Source organism: Trachypithecus francoisi, unplaced genomic scaffold (assembly GCF_009764315.1).
Source record: "Trachypithecus francoisi isolate TF-2019V2 unplaced genomic scaffold, Tfra_2.0 Lachesis_group20, whole genome shotgun sequence".
Classification (NCBI taxonomy): Eukaryota; Metazoa; Chordata; class Mammalia; order Primates; family Cercopithecidae; genus Trachypithecus; species Trachypithecus francoisi.
In genome coordinates, this window is record NW_022681466.1 from 44,946,460 (window position 1) to 44,965,642 (window position 19,183).

Genomic DNA, 19,183 nt, shown 5'->3' on the forward strand with positions numbered 1-19,183 from the left:
TGCAGGCTTAACCTGTTTTGCTTAAGAACATAGATGAGTAGAGATTCCTGCCTAACATGGTTCTCCCTCTCCCTCCTGGGGCAGGGCTGGGAGCTCTCAGGGTTCACTCACCTGGCTCTTCTACCACATACAGGATGGACTTTCCACTAGAGTCTTCATAGTACTGGAATCTGACGACACAGTCATCCTCATTCTTATAGGTACAATTCACTGCATCCTTGCCAGTGTCCTCTGGGAGTAGGGAAAATGGAGGAATAAAAAGTGAGACAACTACTGGAAGATGGGGCTACTCCAAACCCCTATCACAGGACTTCCAGGAAAGTGCATGACAGGAAACCCTGTGCCTCATGTGCACAATGCCTAGATTCAAAGTGGCTGTTGTGTCTGGCAGTTGCCACTCACTGACCTTCACTGATGTATTTTGTACTGCACAGGCCCTTTTTGGTTACTAATCCTTCCTCTGAAAGGGACATGATGTAACAGTATTACACAATTTAATTCAAATCCTGGCTTCACTCCCTACCTGTTGTGTGATCTTGGGTAAGTTACCTGACCTCATCAAGTCTTTCTTCATCTATAAAAAGAAAATGATACCCCAACCTCACAAGGTCAGTGAACTAAACAGCACAAACAGTGCCCGACATACAGTAGGTGTACTCTTCCCTCTCTTTCCTTTCTCTGCTTGCTTATTGATTCTTAATTGTTTGCTTATGCAGCTGTTCTATTTCTTCCATTTATGTTTCTGATCTGGTATACCTCCCCAGAGCTATCCTCTCTTCTCTGACTCCCACCATGTTTTGTAGACTTCATCTCTTGTAATTCTAAAGCCTGTTATATGGCCAATGATACTAGAGGTTACCTTCCACCAGCTGCACTATGCCCCATACTGATGAAACCAGATGAGTAAAACTGACACATGATGAAATTAAGCAAATGTACTCAGGTCACACAGCAAATGAGTGACGAAGCAGAACAAGAACAGGAGTCTAAAAGCACATCCTGCAGACTTGAACTCAACAACCCTTCAGAAAACCAGTGGTATTCTAATACAGGGAAAAGAGTATGAATTTCAGGATCTAGTTCTTAACTTAATTTGCCATTCCCTTGCTTGGGCCAGTTACTTAACTTTCTTGAGACTCAAAATGAAGACAATAATGGTACTGTAGTTCTACTTCACTAGGCTATTGACAGAAGAATAAGATAATGTATAAGAAAGATACTTTATAACTTTTACAAGCTATAAAATTCCCTACAAATAAGCATTTATTTTAATATGCTTATTTCCATACTCTTTTCTCTGTACTATAATACCACCGGTAGAGGGGAGGTGGAGGTAGAGAACTACTTATCAATTAACTTGTAATACCCACCTAGACTAGATGATAAAAATAACTCAACATCTCAGCAGCTTCTCCTCTCTGAACTAATCATAGCACGCCTAATCTCTTCCAGAGGAAAAACTGTTTCTTCAAACTCAATCCCCAAATCACTAACCTCACCCCAGCCCTACTTCTGATATTAGCCAAAAGGCCCAGAGATCTGACTCTTTTGCATAACAACACCCCCACCAGGAAGCTGACTGGCTGGCTGTGTCTTACTGTGGCTCTCTCTGAAATGTGTTTCTGCCTTCATGGGAGACTGCTATCTGTGGAGAGATTGCCATCTCTCTAGTACTACCCAATGCCTCACTGGCCCACATAACTATATCAGATGTGATGACAGCAGCAAAGATCATCTCCTTTTAAGTTAAGATGAAGTACAGAGAATACTTCAAGAATAATTGCAGGCAAGATTTTTTTTCTCCCTATTGTTTGTATTTCTGTCTGTCTTATTTCAAAAGGGGCTCCAGAGAGGTAGGACTTCAGATAAAGCTTTTGGTTACCTATCCATAAGGTTGAAGGTTTCCCTCCAAACCTGCAAAGCTTTAAGCAAAATCTTGGGCACTGCATAACACTTTTAGTTAAGTAAACTTGGTAAACGCTTACTAGCCTACTGAGCTAAGATTATGACTATCACAGGCAACCACTTCCCAGCTCTGTGCCTCAGTTTTTTCATCTGCAAAATGGGATATATTCTCTTCCCTTCCTTAGGGAGGCACTTGCTCCCTTTGTTTTGCAGGCTCTTTTTGAGTCTGTGGGCTCTGGGAAGCAGAAGTGGTGGACGGCTGCACACACTAGTAAGAGGAGGATGACTCTCAGAGACATCAGCTCACATCAAGAGTCCGTTGTTCATCAGGCCTGCACAACATTCCCTGAGGTAGGAGTCACACTTCCATTTTACAGATGGGAGTTGGAGAGGTGCTGAGATTGAATTAGAAACATTTAGAACCTGGATGTGTGCAACTCTAAGATGTGCTGAACTTACTAAGCTCTTTCACTGACTCAATCTCATCGCGGCAGTAACGGTTGCAGGTATTTTCATCATGTAGGGCTCCCCGGTCAAACTTCTTACACTCCACGCATTCTCTGAAGGAGAGAGGACACGGTGATTAAGACAAAGAAGGTGCAAGCCTAAGCATATCCCAGTCCAGCTCCGATCTCCATGCATTCAGAAAGCTGCTCCACCTCCATTAAAACACACACACACACACACACACACACGCACACACACACACGCCTGTAAGACAATCCTGGGGACCTGAATGGCAAGTGTGGAGTTCAGGGGTGGGAGTGTCCCCCTCACCCACAGGCAGCACCTGGCAGCCAGAAGCCTCCCAGGTCCTTCATTAAACCCGTCCCATCCAGGGCTATGCCAGGATGGTGAACCCTATGCCACTTCTGAGAACTATAAAGGCAGAACCAGTCATGTCATTTGGGGGCCCAGCGCAAAATGAAAATGTCAGCTCCCTTATTCAAAGATTACTAAGAATAGGCAGGGCGCGGTGGCTCAAGCCTGTAATCCCAGCACTTTGGGAGGCCGAGACAAGTGGATCACGAGGTCAGGAGATCGAGACCATCCTGGCTAACACGGTGAAACCCCGTCTCTACTAAAAAATACAAAAAACTAGCCGGGCGACGTGGCAGGCGCCTGTAGTCCCAGCTACTCGGGAGGCTGAGGCAGGAGAATGGCGTGAACCTGGGAGGCGGAGCTTGCGGTGAGCTGAGATCCGGCCACTGCACTCCAGCCTGGGTGATAGTGAGACTCCGTCTCAGAAAAAAAAAAAAAAAAAAAGATTACTAAGAATGTCAAGACAGTGATGGCAGAGCATTACAACAAGCATGAGGCCCTTCTAGGTACAGGGCCCTGCACAGCTGCACAGGTTGCATGCTCGTAAATTGGCCCTGCTGAAAGTGGTGAGCAGAATGGCAGTGCCATGGACTTGGGCTGACGGGGCTTCCTCTGGCCACTAAAGTGGGAGGTTTGTAGTAGTTTCACAGTGTCCTCCATAATTCCAGCCCCACATCTCCCACTGAATCAGAACATCAGCACTGGATCGTTCCTCAGACTGGTTCAGCCTTCCTTCCAACTCAGAGGGAGTCAGGATGTCACCTTAGGAGAGGACATTCTCCAATCAAAGTCCAGCTCGTTCAAATTTGGCCCCTTCAGTCGGTTCTATTCCAACTTGCCCAAAGCCTTTGGCAAAAGGAGAGGTAGCCATCTGGCTGGAGTGGACTCCTCTCCCTAAGGCTCTGGTTAGCAAGAAACACACCTGGAGAGCTGGGGATTCTAGTCAGGGGACCCTCTCCTACCTCCCAGCCTCCCGGCTCTCTCCAAACTGCACACTCACTTCTTAAAGGTGCAGGCATCTGGGCAGGTAGGGCACTTCTCACAGGTGTCCCCATAGGAGCCTGGCTGGATACAGACACAGCTGCCACATTCACACTTGCCGCGGCCGCTGCACAGAAGCCCATTGCTGGACATGCAGGTATCAGTACGTGTGGTACAGTTGCAGTAGTAGCCGGTCCAGTCGGAGTCACACAGGCAGTCCCCACAGCTGCACTGGCCATGGCCTGAAAACACACAGCCCAGGAAGGTGGACCAGCTGGTGAGAGCTCCACCCCCATGGCAGCAGGCTGCACACAACCACCCTGCTCTCCCAACCACACAGATAATGATCCCCCAGGTTGGCAGGGAATTGGCTGACTACCCAGGGGAGTCCTACCCAGCAGGGACAAACTCAGTTTTCTAGGTGTCCCAAGGTATGGCAGGACTTGCTCGGAGTCACTGTAGAGCAAAAGATTCTCAGGAACTAAGTCTTCTGGGCCTCCTGCCCTCTCTCTTGCCCTTTTCTGAATACCTCTGCCTTCTGAGAAAGGCAAGAGAAAGGGTAGCAGGCTTAGGAGACTTAGTTCCTTCTAGTCTAAGAACTAGAAGCAAGCTCTCTAGCCCTGAGGGCTGACACAGCACACAGCCACAGCCCTGAACCTACATAGGGCACTCAGTAGCCTTGACGGTGTGACCTGATGCTGGCAAAAGGCCTCACAGGCCCCAAAACTGTCTCCCTTTGACCCGACACAGGGCTGCTCGCCTCTCCTACCTGATCTAAGAGGCCTACCATTGTCATCATCATGGCCACCCAATTGGGTTAGACAACAACATAGGGTCCAGTTTGGAAGAGCTGGTCCCATCCCACTAACAAAGCAGCCACCACTTCCATTATGCCGTTTCTCAAATCAGCTAGATGTTACCTTGCAGGGTGAGGAGCAGGGCTCTGAGGGCGCATGTACAAGACAGAAAAATTGTAACACGAGGAAAGAAGGAAAGGAGAGATCCAGGGCATGGGATTATTCCACATGCAGAGAGGGAAAGTGCACACACAGCACCCTGAATGTATGGGTGGATGGGGTGGGGCACCCAAGGGGCAGAGGCACGGCACTGAGAGCCCATGGAGTTGGCCAGCGGAGCCAAATAAGCAAAGAGAACAAATATCCCCTACCTCCCAGACTGCCAAGGGCCAGTGCAGTTAAACAAATCCCATGAATGCCGTAGAGAAAAGAAGTCAGAAAATAAGAGAAATTAAATGAAAAAAAGAAAGATTTTCCTAAGGTGAACAGCAGTAGAGGCAAACGCTAGTAATGACCTCATGTAGCCCGATGGCCTCCCCCATTCCCCTGCTGACTAGTCCTGGTTCCTGCCTCTGCACTCAACAGTTGGAGAAATGTTTGCCACAATTAAACATTTTTTAATTAATTAAATTATTTAAAGCTACAGGCACAGTTCAAGTTTACCAACACAACTTTTCTTTCTTGTCCTGGTTCTCTTCTCAATCTGACCTCATCATATCATATCTGGGAGTCTCTTCATATCATATCTGGGAGTGTAGGGGAACAGACTTGGAAAGCATTTAGAGAAGAGAACGTATATCTATTTTCCAAACCAACCAAGGAGGCATTTAATGTGTGTCAAGCACTGTGCCAAGTTCTTTTTCTTTTTATTTATTTGCTTTTTTTTTTTGAGAGAGTCTCACCCTATCACCCAGGCTACAGTGCAGTGGTACAATCATTGCTCACTGTAACTTCAAACTCCTGGATTCAAGTGATCTTCCCACCTTAGCCTCCTGAGTAGCTGGGACTACAGGCATATGCCACCGCAGCTGGCTAATTATTTTTGTTTTTGTACAGATGGGAGTCTTGTTATATTGCCTAGGATTGTGGGCTTATGCCAAGTTCTTTTTTTTTTTTTTTTTTTTTTGAGTCTCACTGTCACCCAGGCTGGAGTGCAGTGGCGCCATCTTGACTCACTGTAACCTCCACCTCCCATGTTCAAGCGATTCTCCTGCCTCAGCCTCCCAAGTAGCTAGGACTACAGGCATGCACCACCATGCCTGGCTAATTTTTGTATTTTTAGTAGAGATGGGGTCTCACCATGTTGGCCAGCCTGGCCTTGAACTCCTGACCTCAGGTGATCCATATGCCTTGCCATCCCAAAGAGCTGTGATTACAGGCCCAGCCAGCTGGTCTACCGCACCCGGCCGCAAGTTCTTTAGTATGTTATCCTTTTCATTTCTGATAACAACCCTTTGAGGTCAGAGAGGTTAAGTAACTTTCCCAAGGCCATACGCCTTTTAAATGGCAGGGTTAGGACTCAAACTGAAGTCACTGTGACTTCAGATCCCAAGTGCTTAGCCTCTATGCAGTGTCATAAGCAATGTTTTTCCCTATTTATACTAATATGGTCTTTCTAGAAGATGTCTCTAACTTACAGAGAAAATGGCCTTAACCAGTAGAAGATGGAGCCAGTTTTAATGGAATATTCTTCAAATTGACCAGTGGAGGAAGAAAAGAGACCAAAGTAGTAAGAAAGAAGTTATGAGGCCGGGCGCGGTGGCTCAAGCCTGTCATCCCAGCACTTTGGGAGGCCGAGACGGGCAGATCACGAGGTCAGGAGATCGAGACCATCCTGGCTAACACGGTGAAACCCCGTCTCTACTAAAAAAAATACAAAAAAATTAGCCGGGCGAGGTGGCGGGCGCCTGTAGTCCCAGCTACTCGGGAGGCTGAGGCAGGAGAATGGCGTAAACCCGGGAGGCGGAGCTTGCAGTGAGCTGAGATCTGGCCACTGCACTCCAGCCCGGGCGACAGAGCGAGACTCCGCCTCAAAAAAAAAAAAAAAAAAAAAAGAAGTTATGGAGGCCGGGCGCGGTGGCTCAAGCCTGTAATCCCAGCACTTTGGGAGGCGGAGACGGGTGGATCACGAGGTCAGGAGATCGAGACCATCCTGGCTAACACGGTGAAACCCCGTCTCTACTAAAACATACAAAAAACTAGCCGGGCGAGGTGGCGGGCGCCTGTAGTCCCAGCTACTCCGGAGGCTGAGGCAGGAGAATGGCGTAAACCCGGGAGGCGGAGCTTGCAGTGAGCTGAGATCCGGCCACTGCACTCCAGCCCGGGCAACAGAGCAAGACTCCATCTCAAAAAAAAAAAAAAAAGAAAGAAGTTATGGAAAGTCCGGTAACTGGGCTTGATCTCAATGAGAAATTTCAAGGAGGGAATATTTTAGGAGTCAAATGTACTGAACTATTTAAGCGAAGGGTGAATGGGCCTTATTGTAGACATTTCCATGCCCTGTCCTCAGCCTGGTCCTGTCTCCAGACAATTAAGTCATCTCCCCTTCTCCAGGTGATTGTCAATTCCTCTGTGGCCAACTTTGTAAAACGTGATTTCTCAACCTTGGTACTTTTCAATATTTGGGGCCAGATAATTTTTTGTGGTGGAGGACTGTCCTGTACATTAGGATTTTTAGCAGCATCCTTGAGCTCCACCCACTAGATATCAGTAGCACCTTTCCAGTTGTAACAATCAAAAATATCACCAGACATTGCCAAATGTCCCCTGGGAGACAAAATAGCTCCTTCCCACCAGTTGAGAACCACTGTTTTAAAGTATCAGTCAACTTGATCATGCCACTCACCTGCTTAAAAACCTTCAAAGGCCAAGTGTGGTGGCTCATGCCTGTAATCTCAACACTTTGGGAGGCTGAGGCAGGTTGATCAGTTGAGCCCAGGAGTTCAAGACCAGCCAGGGCAATAGAGCGGGATCCCAGCTCTACAATTTTTTAAAAAATGATCTGGGCATGATGGCAAGAGTCCTAGCTACCTGGGAAGCTAAGGCAGAAGGATCACTTGAGCCCAGAGTTCAAGGCTGCAGTGAGCCATGATAATGCCACTGCACTATGGGCTGGGCATGGAAAGAAATATCTGCTTCCCAGGAAGGATGGGGAACATAACCCAAGCTGCCCCAGCTGCCAAGTATATCTGGAAAGTAGAGATGTTGGGCTGCCAGAAGGGTGGGGAAAGCAGAAAGGCTGTGTCCCGAGGCTAGGTTCCCTAGAAGTACAGTTTGGATGAGGATCTTATTTAAGTGACTCACTGAGGAAGTAGAGAGGAGGGAGCGAAACAGGACAGGGCAAGAGGCAGAGCTGGCAGGAATGTGGTTTCAGCCAGATGCCCTCCAGCCTGATCCTACGTGAATGGTACCACAAAGCCAGGCCCACCCTGAGACAAAGAGTCTAGCCTTAGAGTAACCCCTTGTCCAGCAGTCATTGGTCAACATCTAGGGGCAAGGCAGCTCCTGTCAGCCAAGGGCAGTTCTCCACAGAAGGGGCAGCTGTGAGCTGCTATCGGCCAACCTCACGGCAGCTGGGGGAGGAGTGCGCCAGCCAGCAGAGCTGCCCCCCCGGCCTCCCCCCGGCCTTTCACTACACCCCGCATTTGGCCACTGCTCCTGGATGGGAAAGACCGACACCACAGGGGGCTGGCAGCACTCAGAGGCCTCCGCCGCCTCAGGAACTCTTGTCCCATAGTGTTTCCTTTGTGAGACTAAACAAAGTGATCTTTGACAAGATGGGCCAGCCAGGGAGTGAGGTTGGGAGTGGAAGTGACAGGTCAGAGCCAGCAGGCTGACCCCAAGAGCCTTGGTAGGGTCAGCCCTTAAAAGGAAGCCACAGTGTGGTAATGTCACAGGACTGGCGCCCCTCCAGCAAAAGGGAGGCTGAGCCCGGGTTCATCAGAAAGTCAGAGGAGTAAAGTAAGAAATTAAGAGTGGAAGAAGAGAAAGGGAGGGAAGCCAGAAGAGGGAGGGAAGAACAGGTGCTTGAGGTCATTGGGAACACGAGCCCCACAGCTAGGTCTTCTGGGCTGATGCTCGCTCCAGGCCTCTCTGTCCTGAGCCTGCCCTTCCTCTGAGATCCGTCAGACATCCCACCTCCTCCATGAAGCCGCCCAGGCCTCCCCTGTCCCCAGTCAGTCTCGCTCCATTGGACTCCTATAACACTCCCTAAGCACCCCACACTTCCGGGATCTGTCAGATTCAACCTCATTTTGGGAATTATCCTTGGTTAACTGTCTTATTCACACTTCTCTATCCTACTCCACAGCAGCACAGAATCTGGCTCACACAGGGTACCTGACTGATCTGTGGCTGTGGTTGTGGCCAGTGGAAAAGCCCCTTGAGGATGATGCACTTCTTGATGTTTGAGGCAGGAATGTTGATCATGGGCAACCATGAAGACCAGACCCAAAGTAGAGAGGGGACAAGGGGGATGGCCAGGGAACCAGCCACCATGCTTACCGGCCAGGGGCTAGGGAAATGGCCAGGTCACAGCACACCTGCCTCCTGAGCCCCTGCTTGTGGCAAAGAATGGAGCATAGAGCCAGCAGCTCTGGTGAAAGGCAATGGTGAGCAGGGCTGTAAGCCTGAAGAGGTCAGGGATCATGCATGACCCTTTGTTCACTCATATGGACCAAATGATAGCACAGAGCAGGTGCTCAGTGACTTGTGCCCCTGAGTATCTGTCACTGGAGGATGTGATGATGGCACCACGGAGTCTAGACCTGAGGCTGGGTGGGTACCTGATACCCTAGCAAGACATGGTGGAGGGAGGCTGCAATGGCTGCCCTGGTTCCCTCATGGATTAGACTGGAATGCACTGAGGAGGAGCTGTTCCTGCACTAATGAGAGGCAGGAACCAGGGCTTCTGACCCAGTCAGCTTTGTTTTGTGGCTTTAGTGGGGCAGCAGCCAAAAGAAATATGCTCTGGCTAGGATCCTGCCACAGTGCCTCACAACAGACCAGGAACCATCAGGCCATGGAGGAGGACTGGGGGTGCCCCCGTGGTCCAGCCATACTCCTCTCCTAGGACCACCCTCTCTCCCTCAGTCCCCAAGCTTCTTCCCAGGGGTCTCCCACTTCAAACTTACCCATTTCCTTTGGTACTTTGAATTAGATGTAAATACTTTAAATAGTAAAATGAAGTAAAACTCCTGCCTCACCCCCTAATTCAAATGGTTGTTGTTTGTGTACTTTCATCGGTGTGTATCTGATCTGTTGCTCTCCCCTAATCATTCTGATAACACTTCCTTCCAAACTCTCTCTAAAATTTTATCAGCATAAGTAAAGGAAACAATGTTGTAGATAATAAAAAAGCAGTCATTTTTATGTTACTGTCATGCTTTAGAATGACACAGATCGACCTTTCTAAGTGAGTTTTTTTAAAGGCTAATATCAGTATTAAAGTGAGTATCTACATATTAGCTCAACTCATTAGAACCCCAATGCCGGCCAGGCGCAGTGGCTCACGCCTGTAATCCCAGCACTTTGGGAGGCCGAGGCGGGAGGATCACGAGGTCAAGAAATCGAGACCACCTTGGCCAACGTGGTGAAACCTCATCTCTACTAAAAATACAAAAATTAGCTGGGCATGGTGGTACACGTCTATAGTCCCAACTACTCGGGAGGCTGAGGCAGGAGAATTGCTTGAACTGGGAGGCAGAGGTTGCAGTGAGCCAAGATCGCGCCACTGCACTCCAGCCTGGCGGTAGAGCAAGACTCTGTCTCAAAAAAAAAAAGAACCCAATGCCAATGAAGCCAATCTGAGTCAAGGGTCACCCCAGAAAACAATTATAATGTCTCTGTTTGGCCACACAATACACCCGTAACCCAGTCCCAACCAACCTGCAAGTGTCTGTCACAAGAGGGATTAAGCCACAGTGATTATGGCCCAGTAAAAACCCATCCTCAGTGCCCCAGCAACAACTCAAGACTATTTGCCCTCTGAGAGTGTTGTCAACATATCTGCAGATAAAGACTACATTAACGTTAGTTCAACTTCTAGTGGGAGAAGTACCCCAGGAGTGGTTCTTGGGGCAAGGAGAAACTAGTTTGAAATTATCAGTGGACCTCAAGATTTTACTGAATTTTGCAATGAGAATGACAACTCAGCACCCTGCTGAGTAGAAGGACTCAAAATCATAATCCCCAATCTGTCGGCAGGGACTCTGTGGCAGTTCTAGCCAAGAGAACTTTCTGTCACATTGAAATGTTCTAGATCTATGCTGTCCAATATAGCAGCCACTAGCTACATGTGGCCACTGATCAGCTGAAGAACTGAATTTTTAATTTTTTGATTTTGGCTAATTTAAATAACCACATGTGGCTAAAGGCTACCATATTGGATAGCAAAGATCTAGAATCCAAAAAATAACAGTAGTACCAATAGTAGTAATAGTGATAACAAACAAATAGTGCTAACATTAATAAGAGCATTACACCATTTTCCAGACATTGTTCAAGCACGCTCCAATGCCTTGCATATATACTACTATTTTCCAGGTCTCTTATGATACAAAGATAAACTCATGTAAAATTATTACTAACCATACTACATATTCTGACATGTGTTTTCTAAGTCTATAAATAGTAAAAATTTAATTGCCATCTATCAGTAACTTTTTTTTTTAAACTGAAAAGTGGATTGGTCCTTATACTCAAAAAGATTGGGAACCACTGAGTTACACCTCTGCCTGTAAAGACCCATCTCAGGCCTTTGCCTATGTTTCCAGGGGGTGCAGATGTATGAGGGGGTGTGGGTTCCAGGACAGGGGGGCCTGCAGTTCTCCTCACCTGAGCACATCTCCCCCTTGTAGCGGACACAGGAGAAGTCATCACACTCGCAGTACTTGCCCGTGATCTTGCCAAAGTCACTGCTGTGGCAGACACATTGACCACAGAGACACTCGCCCCGCTGGCTGCAGACGGGCTGACCCTCCCGGGGGCTGCACTCATCCTGCTGGGAAGGGCGATAGTCCTCCTCTGAGCACTCACACTGAGATCCCAGCCAGCCAGGGCCACAACGGCACACCCCACACTCAAAGGTCCCATTGCCATTGTTACAGTGACGGCTATTAGGTTCAGCTTGGGCCTGGCAGGCACAGTCGCAATCAAAGGTGACCTGGACGATCAGGCTGTCCTTGAAGCCCACGGGCTTGATGGTAAAGGACTTCTCCTTCTCCTGGGGGCAGCCTCGCACCTTGGCCTCAATGCTGAAGCTCACCTGGATGGAAAGCAAGATTGTATTTAGACACAGTTGGGCCCAGTTAACACTCCAGCTCTGGAGGGAAAAAAAAGTTGTTCCCTGCCCTGCCAAGGAATACCCAAATTGGGTGTCTTATGCTTTTGCAATATGGAGTTCCTCAGGCTTTGTGGAAGGTCTGCAAAGCAAACCTTCCACAGGTTCCACAGACCTCCACCTCTGTGAAGGTCTGCAAAGCAAAAACACGAGCACGGGAATAGGATCATTGTGACATATGTAGCTGGATGCAGAGACATGGTCTACAGTCAATACATAATAAAAGGCTGTTTTTTCACTTCACATATGAAATAGACCAGCTGAAACTGAACAGAACCTGTGATCATATAAACACCCTGCTCTGGCCAACTAAGCAAGCTGGACTGATTATAATTATCAGCAAGATGCACAAAGCACTGTTTTGCACCACACAGTCCCACATGGTGGTCAACCATAAGCTCAGGATCTACTTCAATTTCCACACATTTTATAGTTTATGCAATAAAGCATGTTTCAGGACAATATTTCTAACATGGGATGTTTGCACAAGTGCCTGAAAGATAGATAGATTAAGAGAAAGGATCAGTGCATGCATAGATCTATTTTCTTCCCCTCCTTCATCCCCTCCCACCAACTCCTCTCCCCTAAGGCAGAAGCAGAGGAGAAACGACCGATAAGGAAAGTCGTGGAGGGACTGGATGGTGAAATGAACATCTGGCTTCAAAAATTCCATAAGGGTAGGTACTCTTCCCTGGTCCATTTGCTGCTAAATTCTCGGCAGTTAGAACAATGCCTGACACATTGTCAGTGCTCAATAAATATTTATAGGTGATGTCATTTTACATTTTAGATTGTACTTTCCTGTGTCATTTTACAAAAGAAAGGTATTAATTACCTTGGGAAAGCTGGAGACTGGTGAGGGACTGAAGGTAAGGAAATATTTTCCTTTGCAATCAACTGTGCATACACAAACAAAGGTAACCAAATTGTAAGTTTTTTAAATTCCTGAGAGTTGAGTTCACGTAACAGAAATAGCTTACGCAACAGAAGCCCCAGAGGAAAAGATTGGTGGATCCATTACATCTAACTTGAAATGACTTTCAGGAAAGGTATTTTTCCTGCCCATATTTTTTTCTGGCAGAAGGGGGCCATTTTTAGTCATTACAAAATGAAGAAAGGGGGTTGGGTGCTCACAGATTCTCCAGGACAAAGGCCCTGCCCAGCCCATCTCACCGTGTCTCCAATCTTGAGTCCCATACAAGACTTGAGGCCAGGGATGACCTCATTGTTGAGGCAGGTGGCGTTGAAGGATAGAGACAATTCTTCAGGGAGGTCACGCACTTCCAGCTCGACTTTAGAGCGGATTTTCTGAGCACAAAGGAGCACCAGAAGACAAGAAAATGAACTGAAAGGAAATGGGAAATGGCAAGAGCCAGTTCCATCCCAAGCCAAATCTGTCAAGTAGCTCTGGACTCACCCCAGCAGTGCCAGAGGCCAAGGTTTGACCTGGAAGCTGCCGGAGCACCCCTAGGACTCTGTTTCCTCCTCTGTTTCCTGCATGGGAACCTGCTCCCTCTTTCCATCTCCACTTGCGTCTAGGTGAGTCTGGGAAAAATGTACTAGCTACACCCTCCTGCAGGCCTCATAGATGTTGCGCAAAGGGAGTACTGGTCACCTTGGAAAGCAGAATTTTCTACCTAATGTTTCATCAACCTCACCTTCCCCATGTCTCAGCTCTCTCTTTTCCCTGTTATTGGAGCCCAGTTTTCCCTCACTCTGCCCCCACAATTCCAGGGCTCTGCTCCTTCTCCAACTAATCACCATCCCCATCCCCATCCCCTTTCTTTCTTTCTGGGCTACTTCCTTCTCAGAAGGCTGCATCCCTTCTAGAGCAGACCACTGCCTGGCCTCTGGGAGCACATGGAGAAGGCAGTAAGATCGTGTGGTAGACTGGCACCTGGGACTCACAAACCTGAGCCCTGCTGTGTAAGCCAAATGAGGTGGACTCTCCGCAGGACTATCTCCAGCACAAGACACTTACCCCATAAGCATCAACAATGAGCTGGAGGACATTGCTGGAATCCATGGACAGAACCCCGACTGTGGTCCCTGGGATGAGCTCACTATAGTTCTAGAAAGGACGACAAAGATGTCCAGAGCTTACCGAAGGAAGGTGGTGGTCTCCAAAAGCCCTCCTCAAATCCCACTGAGAGTCCTGAGATGAAGATTGGAGGAAGGTATGGGATATTTCAGTGGTCACTGCCAGGAATATATCTAGCAGTTTTTCAGCCCTGAGCAAAAGCAGAGGAAGCCTCTCACACCCTTTGTCACCTCCCCTCCACCACCACAAACACCGGCACACACCTCGTAAGTTCAAGGTTGCAGGAAAAAGGCCCAGAGTGCAATCTTTAGCTCCTGGGGAGTGGATTAGGGGAGAGTCTTTCCTGGTAGGGGACTATGGCCAATGCTAGCACAGGCTGGCTACCTGGGGCTCCCACCATCACAGGGCCTATTCCAGGAAGCCCAAAGGCACAGTCACCTGATAGAGATTGACTACATTTTCAGTCACTGCAAAGATCAAATTGATGTTTTTCTGGGAGAGCTTCTCAGTCATCAGCCCCAAAGAGGGATAATCCTAGAAAAATGAAGGATGTAGAGGTTAATGAAGTGCCATGTACATCCCTAGGGTCTAAACCTTAGAACTTATCTTGCTTGGGCTGTGGCTCAGAGAGTTGTGGTGCTTAAACCTTTTCACTTCATGCTGAAAGTGAGACAAGAGCCTGGGCAACATAGCAAGACCCCATCTCTACAAAAAAAAAATTTTAATTTGCCAGATGTAGTGGTAAGTGCCTACAGTCCTAGCTACTGGGTAAGCTGAGGCAGGAGGATCACTTCAGCCCAGGAGTTGGAGGTTACAGTGAGCTATGATTGCACCACTGCACTCCAGCCCAGGCAGCAGAGCAAGACTCTAAAACTGTAAAAAAAAAAAAGTGGGGGGCGGGGGGTACAGTGAGACAAGAAGGGTAAGTAGCACAGAAGTCTACTTGTGAACTCCAGGGATAGACGAAGAGGTGCAGGCCAGTGGTGTCAAAACTAAGCACCTCTTTCTTCCCGCTTGAATTTAATGCACTAATACAATGGAGCTGCTTCCTTGCACAAGGCACTGGGTTAGGCCTCTGTTTTGGAACTACTGACAGATGCCTTGGCCTGGCCCTCATGATCCTCCACCATGTGGCCTCAGGCTTTCTTTCCAAATATTACTCACCTCTCTCCCTCTTCTACTCAGCAGTGATCTGGTCGACTGTCTCCCACCTGGAGTTGCCTTCTGTTTGGTAATCCTCCTCCTTTCTTAGGGCCAGGCTTAGGCCCCATCTCCTTCAGTAGACTTCCTTGGCCATGCCAGCTCATGATGAGCTTTCCTCCCTTGGATAGGTATAGCCCACTTTGGCTTTGCCACACCCATTTAGCACTAATCATGCATCTTGTGTTATTGTAATATATATATATATATATCCTTTCTCCTCAACTAGACCAAAAACTCTATAAGGATAGAACTATACATAGTCTTGTTACCTCCCTCAGCCCCTGGCCCAGTGCCTTGCATAGATTAGGTGTCAAAGGTTGCTGACTCATTGCCTGGTGGTGCTTGACTTGGATATGGCTGACACCAAAGAACTCCAGGACACTATGCGGGTGGGGTGGTGAATTGTGAACATGTCCATGGGATCCTAGACCTTGCAGGGAGCTCATTAGATCCTCAGCTCAGTCTCCTGCCTTTACACAGGTATACCTTTAAGCCACCTAGATAAGGAAGTTGCTATATTGTCCTTAGAAGATTAAGAGTTCACACCTGCCCCAGATACCTAGAACATTACAGCACATTTCTCTTATGGTTTATAGTAATTTCTCCTGATTCAATTTAAATATTTTCCCCTTGTTTAACCTTCTATGGTGATATAAAACAACTTATAAGACGTGTTCTCATGTATAAGCTAAATCATCCTTTAGCCTTCTTTCTTTCAAGCTGAATGACTCTGGCCTTTTAATCTTTCCTCGTAGGACCTGTTCACCATGTCTTTGATGATCTTTCCCCTCTTTCTCTCTTTCTCTCTTTCTCTCTCTCTCTCTCTCTCTCTCTCTCTCTCTCTCTCTCTAAGAGAAGGGGTCTCCACTAGGAGCAATGGCTCACGCCTGTAATCCTAGCACTTTGGGAGGCTTGGGGGGCAGACTGCTTAAGCCAAGGAGTTCGAGACCAGCCTGGGCAACATAGCAAGACCCTGTTTTCAAAAATTAGCCAGGCATGGTAGTGCATGCCTGTGGTCCCAGCTACTCAGGAGACCGAGGTGGTGAAGGCTACAGTGAGCCAAGATTGCACTACTGCGTCCCAGCTGGGCAACACAGCAAGACTCTGTATCAAAATAAATAAATTTTTAAAAAAGCAGTGGTGGTTCTTGCTCTGCAACTCAGGCGGGAGTGTGGTGGCAAGATCACAGCTCACTGCAGCCTCAGACTGCTGGGCTCAAGAGATCTTTCTGCCTCAGCCTCACAAGTAGCTGGGACCACAGGCACAAGCCACCACACTCAGCAAATTTTTGCATTTTTTGTAGAGACAGGGTCTCACTATATTTCCCAAGCTGGTTTCAAACTCCTGGACTCAAGTGATCCTTCCACCTCAGCCTCCCAAAGTGCTGAGATTACAGACATGAGCCATCACATGCCTGGCCAATCTTTCTCTTTTTTTCCTCTATCTTCTTCCAATAACTACAAGTTAGTATGGTATTCCAAGAAAGGGCTAATCAAAGTGGAGAGGAAGACCTGCTTTCCAGTTGGTTTGTAAAAATCCTTTGGGTCCATTCTGGATCCCATGATGCTGCTGCTATGCTGCTGACAGTAAAGGCAGTGATAACACCACCATCAGGGATATCTCTAATGGTTATGTAGGTTGTATGCTGGATGACAGTGTCCAGTTGGTAAGGGATAGGGGCAAGCTGAAACCAAGCCCTGCACCCTGCCCAGAAGGAGGGGCTGCCATTTTCATATTCACACAGACTCTGCCTGGGTTAGGGCAACCCTCACCATCATGAATAGAAATCATAGGTGGTGCCAGAGATCTCACCATGGTAGTGGAGGCAGAGTAATGATTGTCACTACCAACATGACACTGCCCATCATTGGGCTGGACAATGCCTGCCAGCCTTCCGTCCAGTGCTATATGAGTCTTGGCATCAGTGGTAAACACCAGCAAGTGCGATGCATCATTCCTCCAGCCAATCTTTTCCTGTTAAAAGAAAACAAAAAAACAAAGGCAGAGGAGACAAAACAAATTCAGCCATGTCACAGGTAGAGAACAGAGACCCAAGGCGCTCCCTGGCTAAAGGGCTGGACAGCTTGTTTTGAAGAAGGGTCTCAGTCCCAGTCCTTGGAACCGAAGCTGAAACTTTCCAGTTCAGGGGTTTCATTCTCTTCAGAAAACAGTCTCATAGCTGATTAGTTCAAGCAGCTGAATGAGATCCTCTTAACTCTTCTAATGACAGTCACATTGCCCATCTAGACACTGCACCTGTAAAAATCCTTTGGGTCCATTCTGCATTCTGACGTGCATCCACAGAGCTGATCTGGGCTAGAATAAATCTCATCTGAACATCTGCCTACTTTGCTGAGGTTAAGTTAACCCGCTTTAACTCTGAAGTAACTCTGAAGGTGGGAAGATGCTCTCCCCTGGGAACATCTGAGACCACTGAGGTTCAAAGAAATGTCAGCTCAAGCCAGGGAGTAGATCTAAGCCAAGGCTGAATATCAGGAGCAACTTACTACTCATAACTGCAGGAAGCTCTGCTTAGTTCTCATCTCATTTTACACCAGAAATCCCGAGAGTTCAGTCACTTCCTTCCCCATTTTGATCTATGCCAACCACAGCTGGCACTCTAAGTCCTCCAAACTCACATCACAGACTGTAGCCTGCATGATGGCATCAAAGCCACCCTCTGGGGCATCTCGGTTCCGTGACACACTCTGCTTCTTCACTTCCTCATTGAAGCGGGTCACCTGGTCAGTTAGCGACAGCACGTGTTTGTAGCCAAACGTGGGCAAGCACGCGGTCTTCATACTGGGAAAGGATGGGAGATAATTTAAGCAGACACCTTGATGGAACAGGCAGCATGAGAATTGGGAGGAAAGAGAGGGGACAAATATAGATAGTGGTATGCCCAGGCCAGTTCCATATAACCACAGTTACCCAGACAGTTCAGACTCCAAAATCCTCAAATTACCTGAGGTTCCCCATCAACCTTACCCCCATCCAGCTAGCCTAGAGGATAAGAGATTGAGCTGGAAACAAGACTCCCTGAGCTTCGATCCCAGCTGCCCTCTTTACTAGTCATGGGACCTTCGGCAAGCCTCTCAAGTCAGCCTGTGAACGTGGGGCCAGGATAGCACATATCCCATAAGAGTTGCGAGACTTAAGTGAGTTCATATACACAAAGCACTTAGACCAGAGCGAGGCTTGAGTTGCTGATACTATCACCTTATACTTAACACTTTTCTAAAGTAACAATAAAGCACAAGTCCATCAGTAAGTTAAGGTCCCTGAACCATCAATAAATTGATAGATCATGCAAGACAGGTGCATTTCCGCCCCCAGCCGAAATTGTGTGTTTAATTAATGGCTGATGTCTTGCCTGGGAACCTTACAACCCAGACAGAAGGTTGAATGCCACATCATATAACTTCAAAACCTTTTTTTTTTTTTTAGAGACAGTTGTTCTCCATTGCCCAGGTTGGTGTGCAGTGGCAAAATCATGGCTCACTGCAGCCTCAACCTCCCAAGCTCAGTCAGTCCTCACACCTCAGCCTCCCTATAGTCCCGGGGACTGCAGGCATGCACCATCACATATGCTAATTTTTTGTAATTTTTGTAGAGATGGGGGTCTCACTATGTTGCCTAGGCTGAACTTAAACTCCTAGGCTCAAGTGATCCTCCCACCTTGGTCTCCCAAAGTGCTGGGATTACAGAAGTGAGCCACCCCACCTGGCCATAACTTTGAAAACTAAAAAGTAAATTCACACCTTTTCAGGCTCAGCAACCAGCATTGTAAGTTATTCTAATACATGGATTTGCACAGTCTCCACCAATTGAATAAATAAGCCATTAAGTTTTAAGCCAAAGTTTCAAACAGAGGCACAAGTTATCCATTTACAGACTATAAAAGTGTTCAACAAATGTCATTTCCACTCTTTTATATTCCTTAGCACTTCATTTCTTCTGTTTGTACCCTGCAGGATGCACAGCCTTGATGAAGACAATAACACCAACAATGGAATCAATCCTTCTGTAATCACAATTTCTCGGTTTACTTATCCATAAGTTTCTTTCTACTTTTGACCTCATTTCCCTTCCATT

General features: G+C 47.5%; 1 protein-coding gene across 2 annotated transcripts in view; it reads right to left on the reverse strand.

Moving 5' to 3' along the window:
- Positions 1-19,183, reverse strand: part of ITGB3 (integrin subunit beta 3) — a 60,661-nt gene that overhangs the window by 10,513 nt on the left and 30,965 nt on the right. For both annotated transcript variants that reach the window (XM_033184095.1, XM_033184096.1), the window contains exons 5-13: positions 17,728-17,890; positions 16,901-17,062; positions 14,324-14,419; positions 13,826-13,915; positions 13,018-13,152; positions 11,340-11,769; positions 3,728-3,950; positions 2,365-2,465; positions 112-231 (exon numbers count right to left, since the gene is read on the reverse strand). In XM_033184095.1, coding sequence (XP_033039986.1) covers positions 112-231; positions 2,365-2,465; positions 3,728-3,950; positions 11,340-11,769; positions 13,018-13,152; positions 13,826-13,915; positions 14,324-14,419; positions 16,901-17,062; positions 17,728-17,890 — 1,520 coding nt within the window. The remainder of the gene's footprint in view (positions 1-111; positions 232-2,364; positions 2,466-3,727; positions 3,951-11,339; positions 11,770-13,017; positions 13,153-13,825; positions 13,916-14,323; positions 14,420-16,900; positions 17,063-17,727; positions 17,891-19,183) is intronic.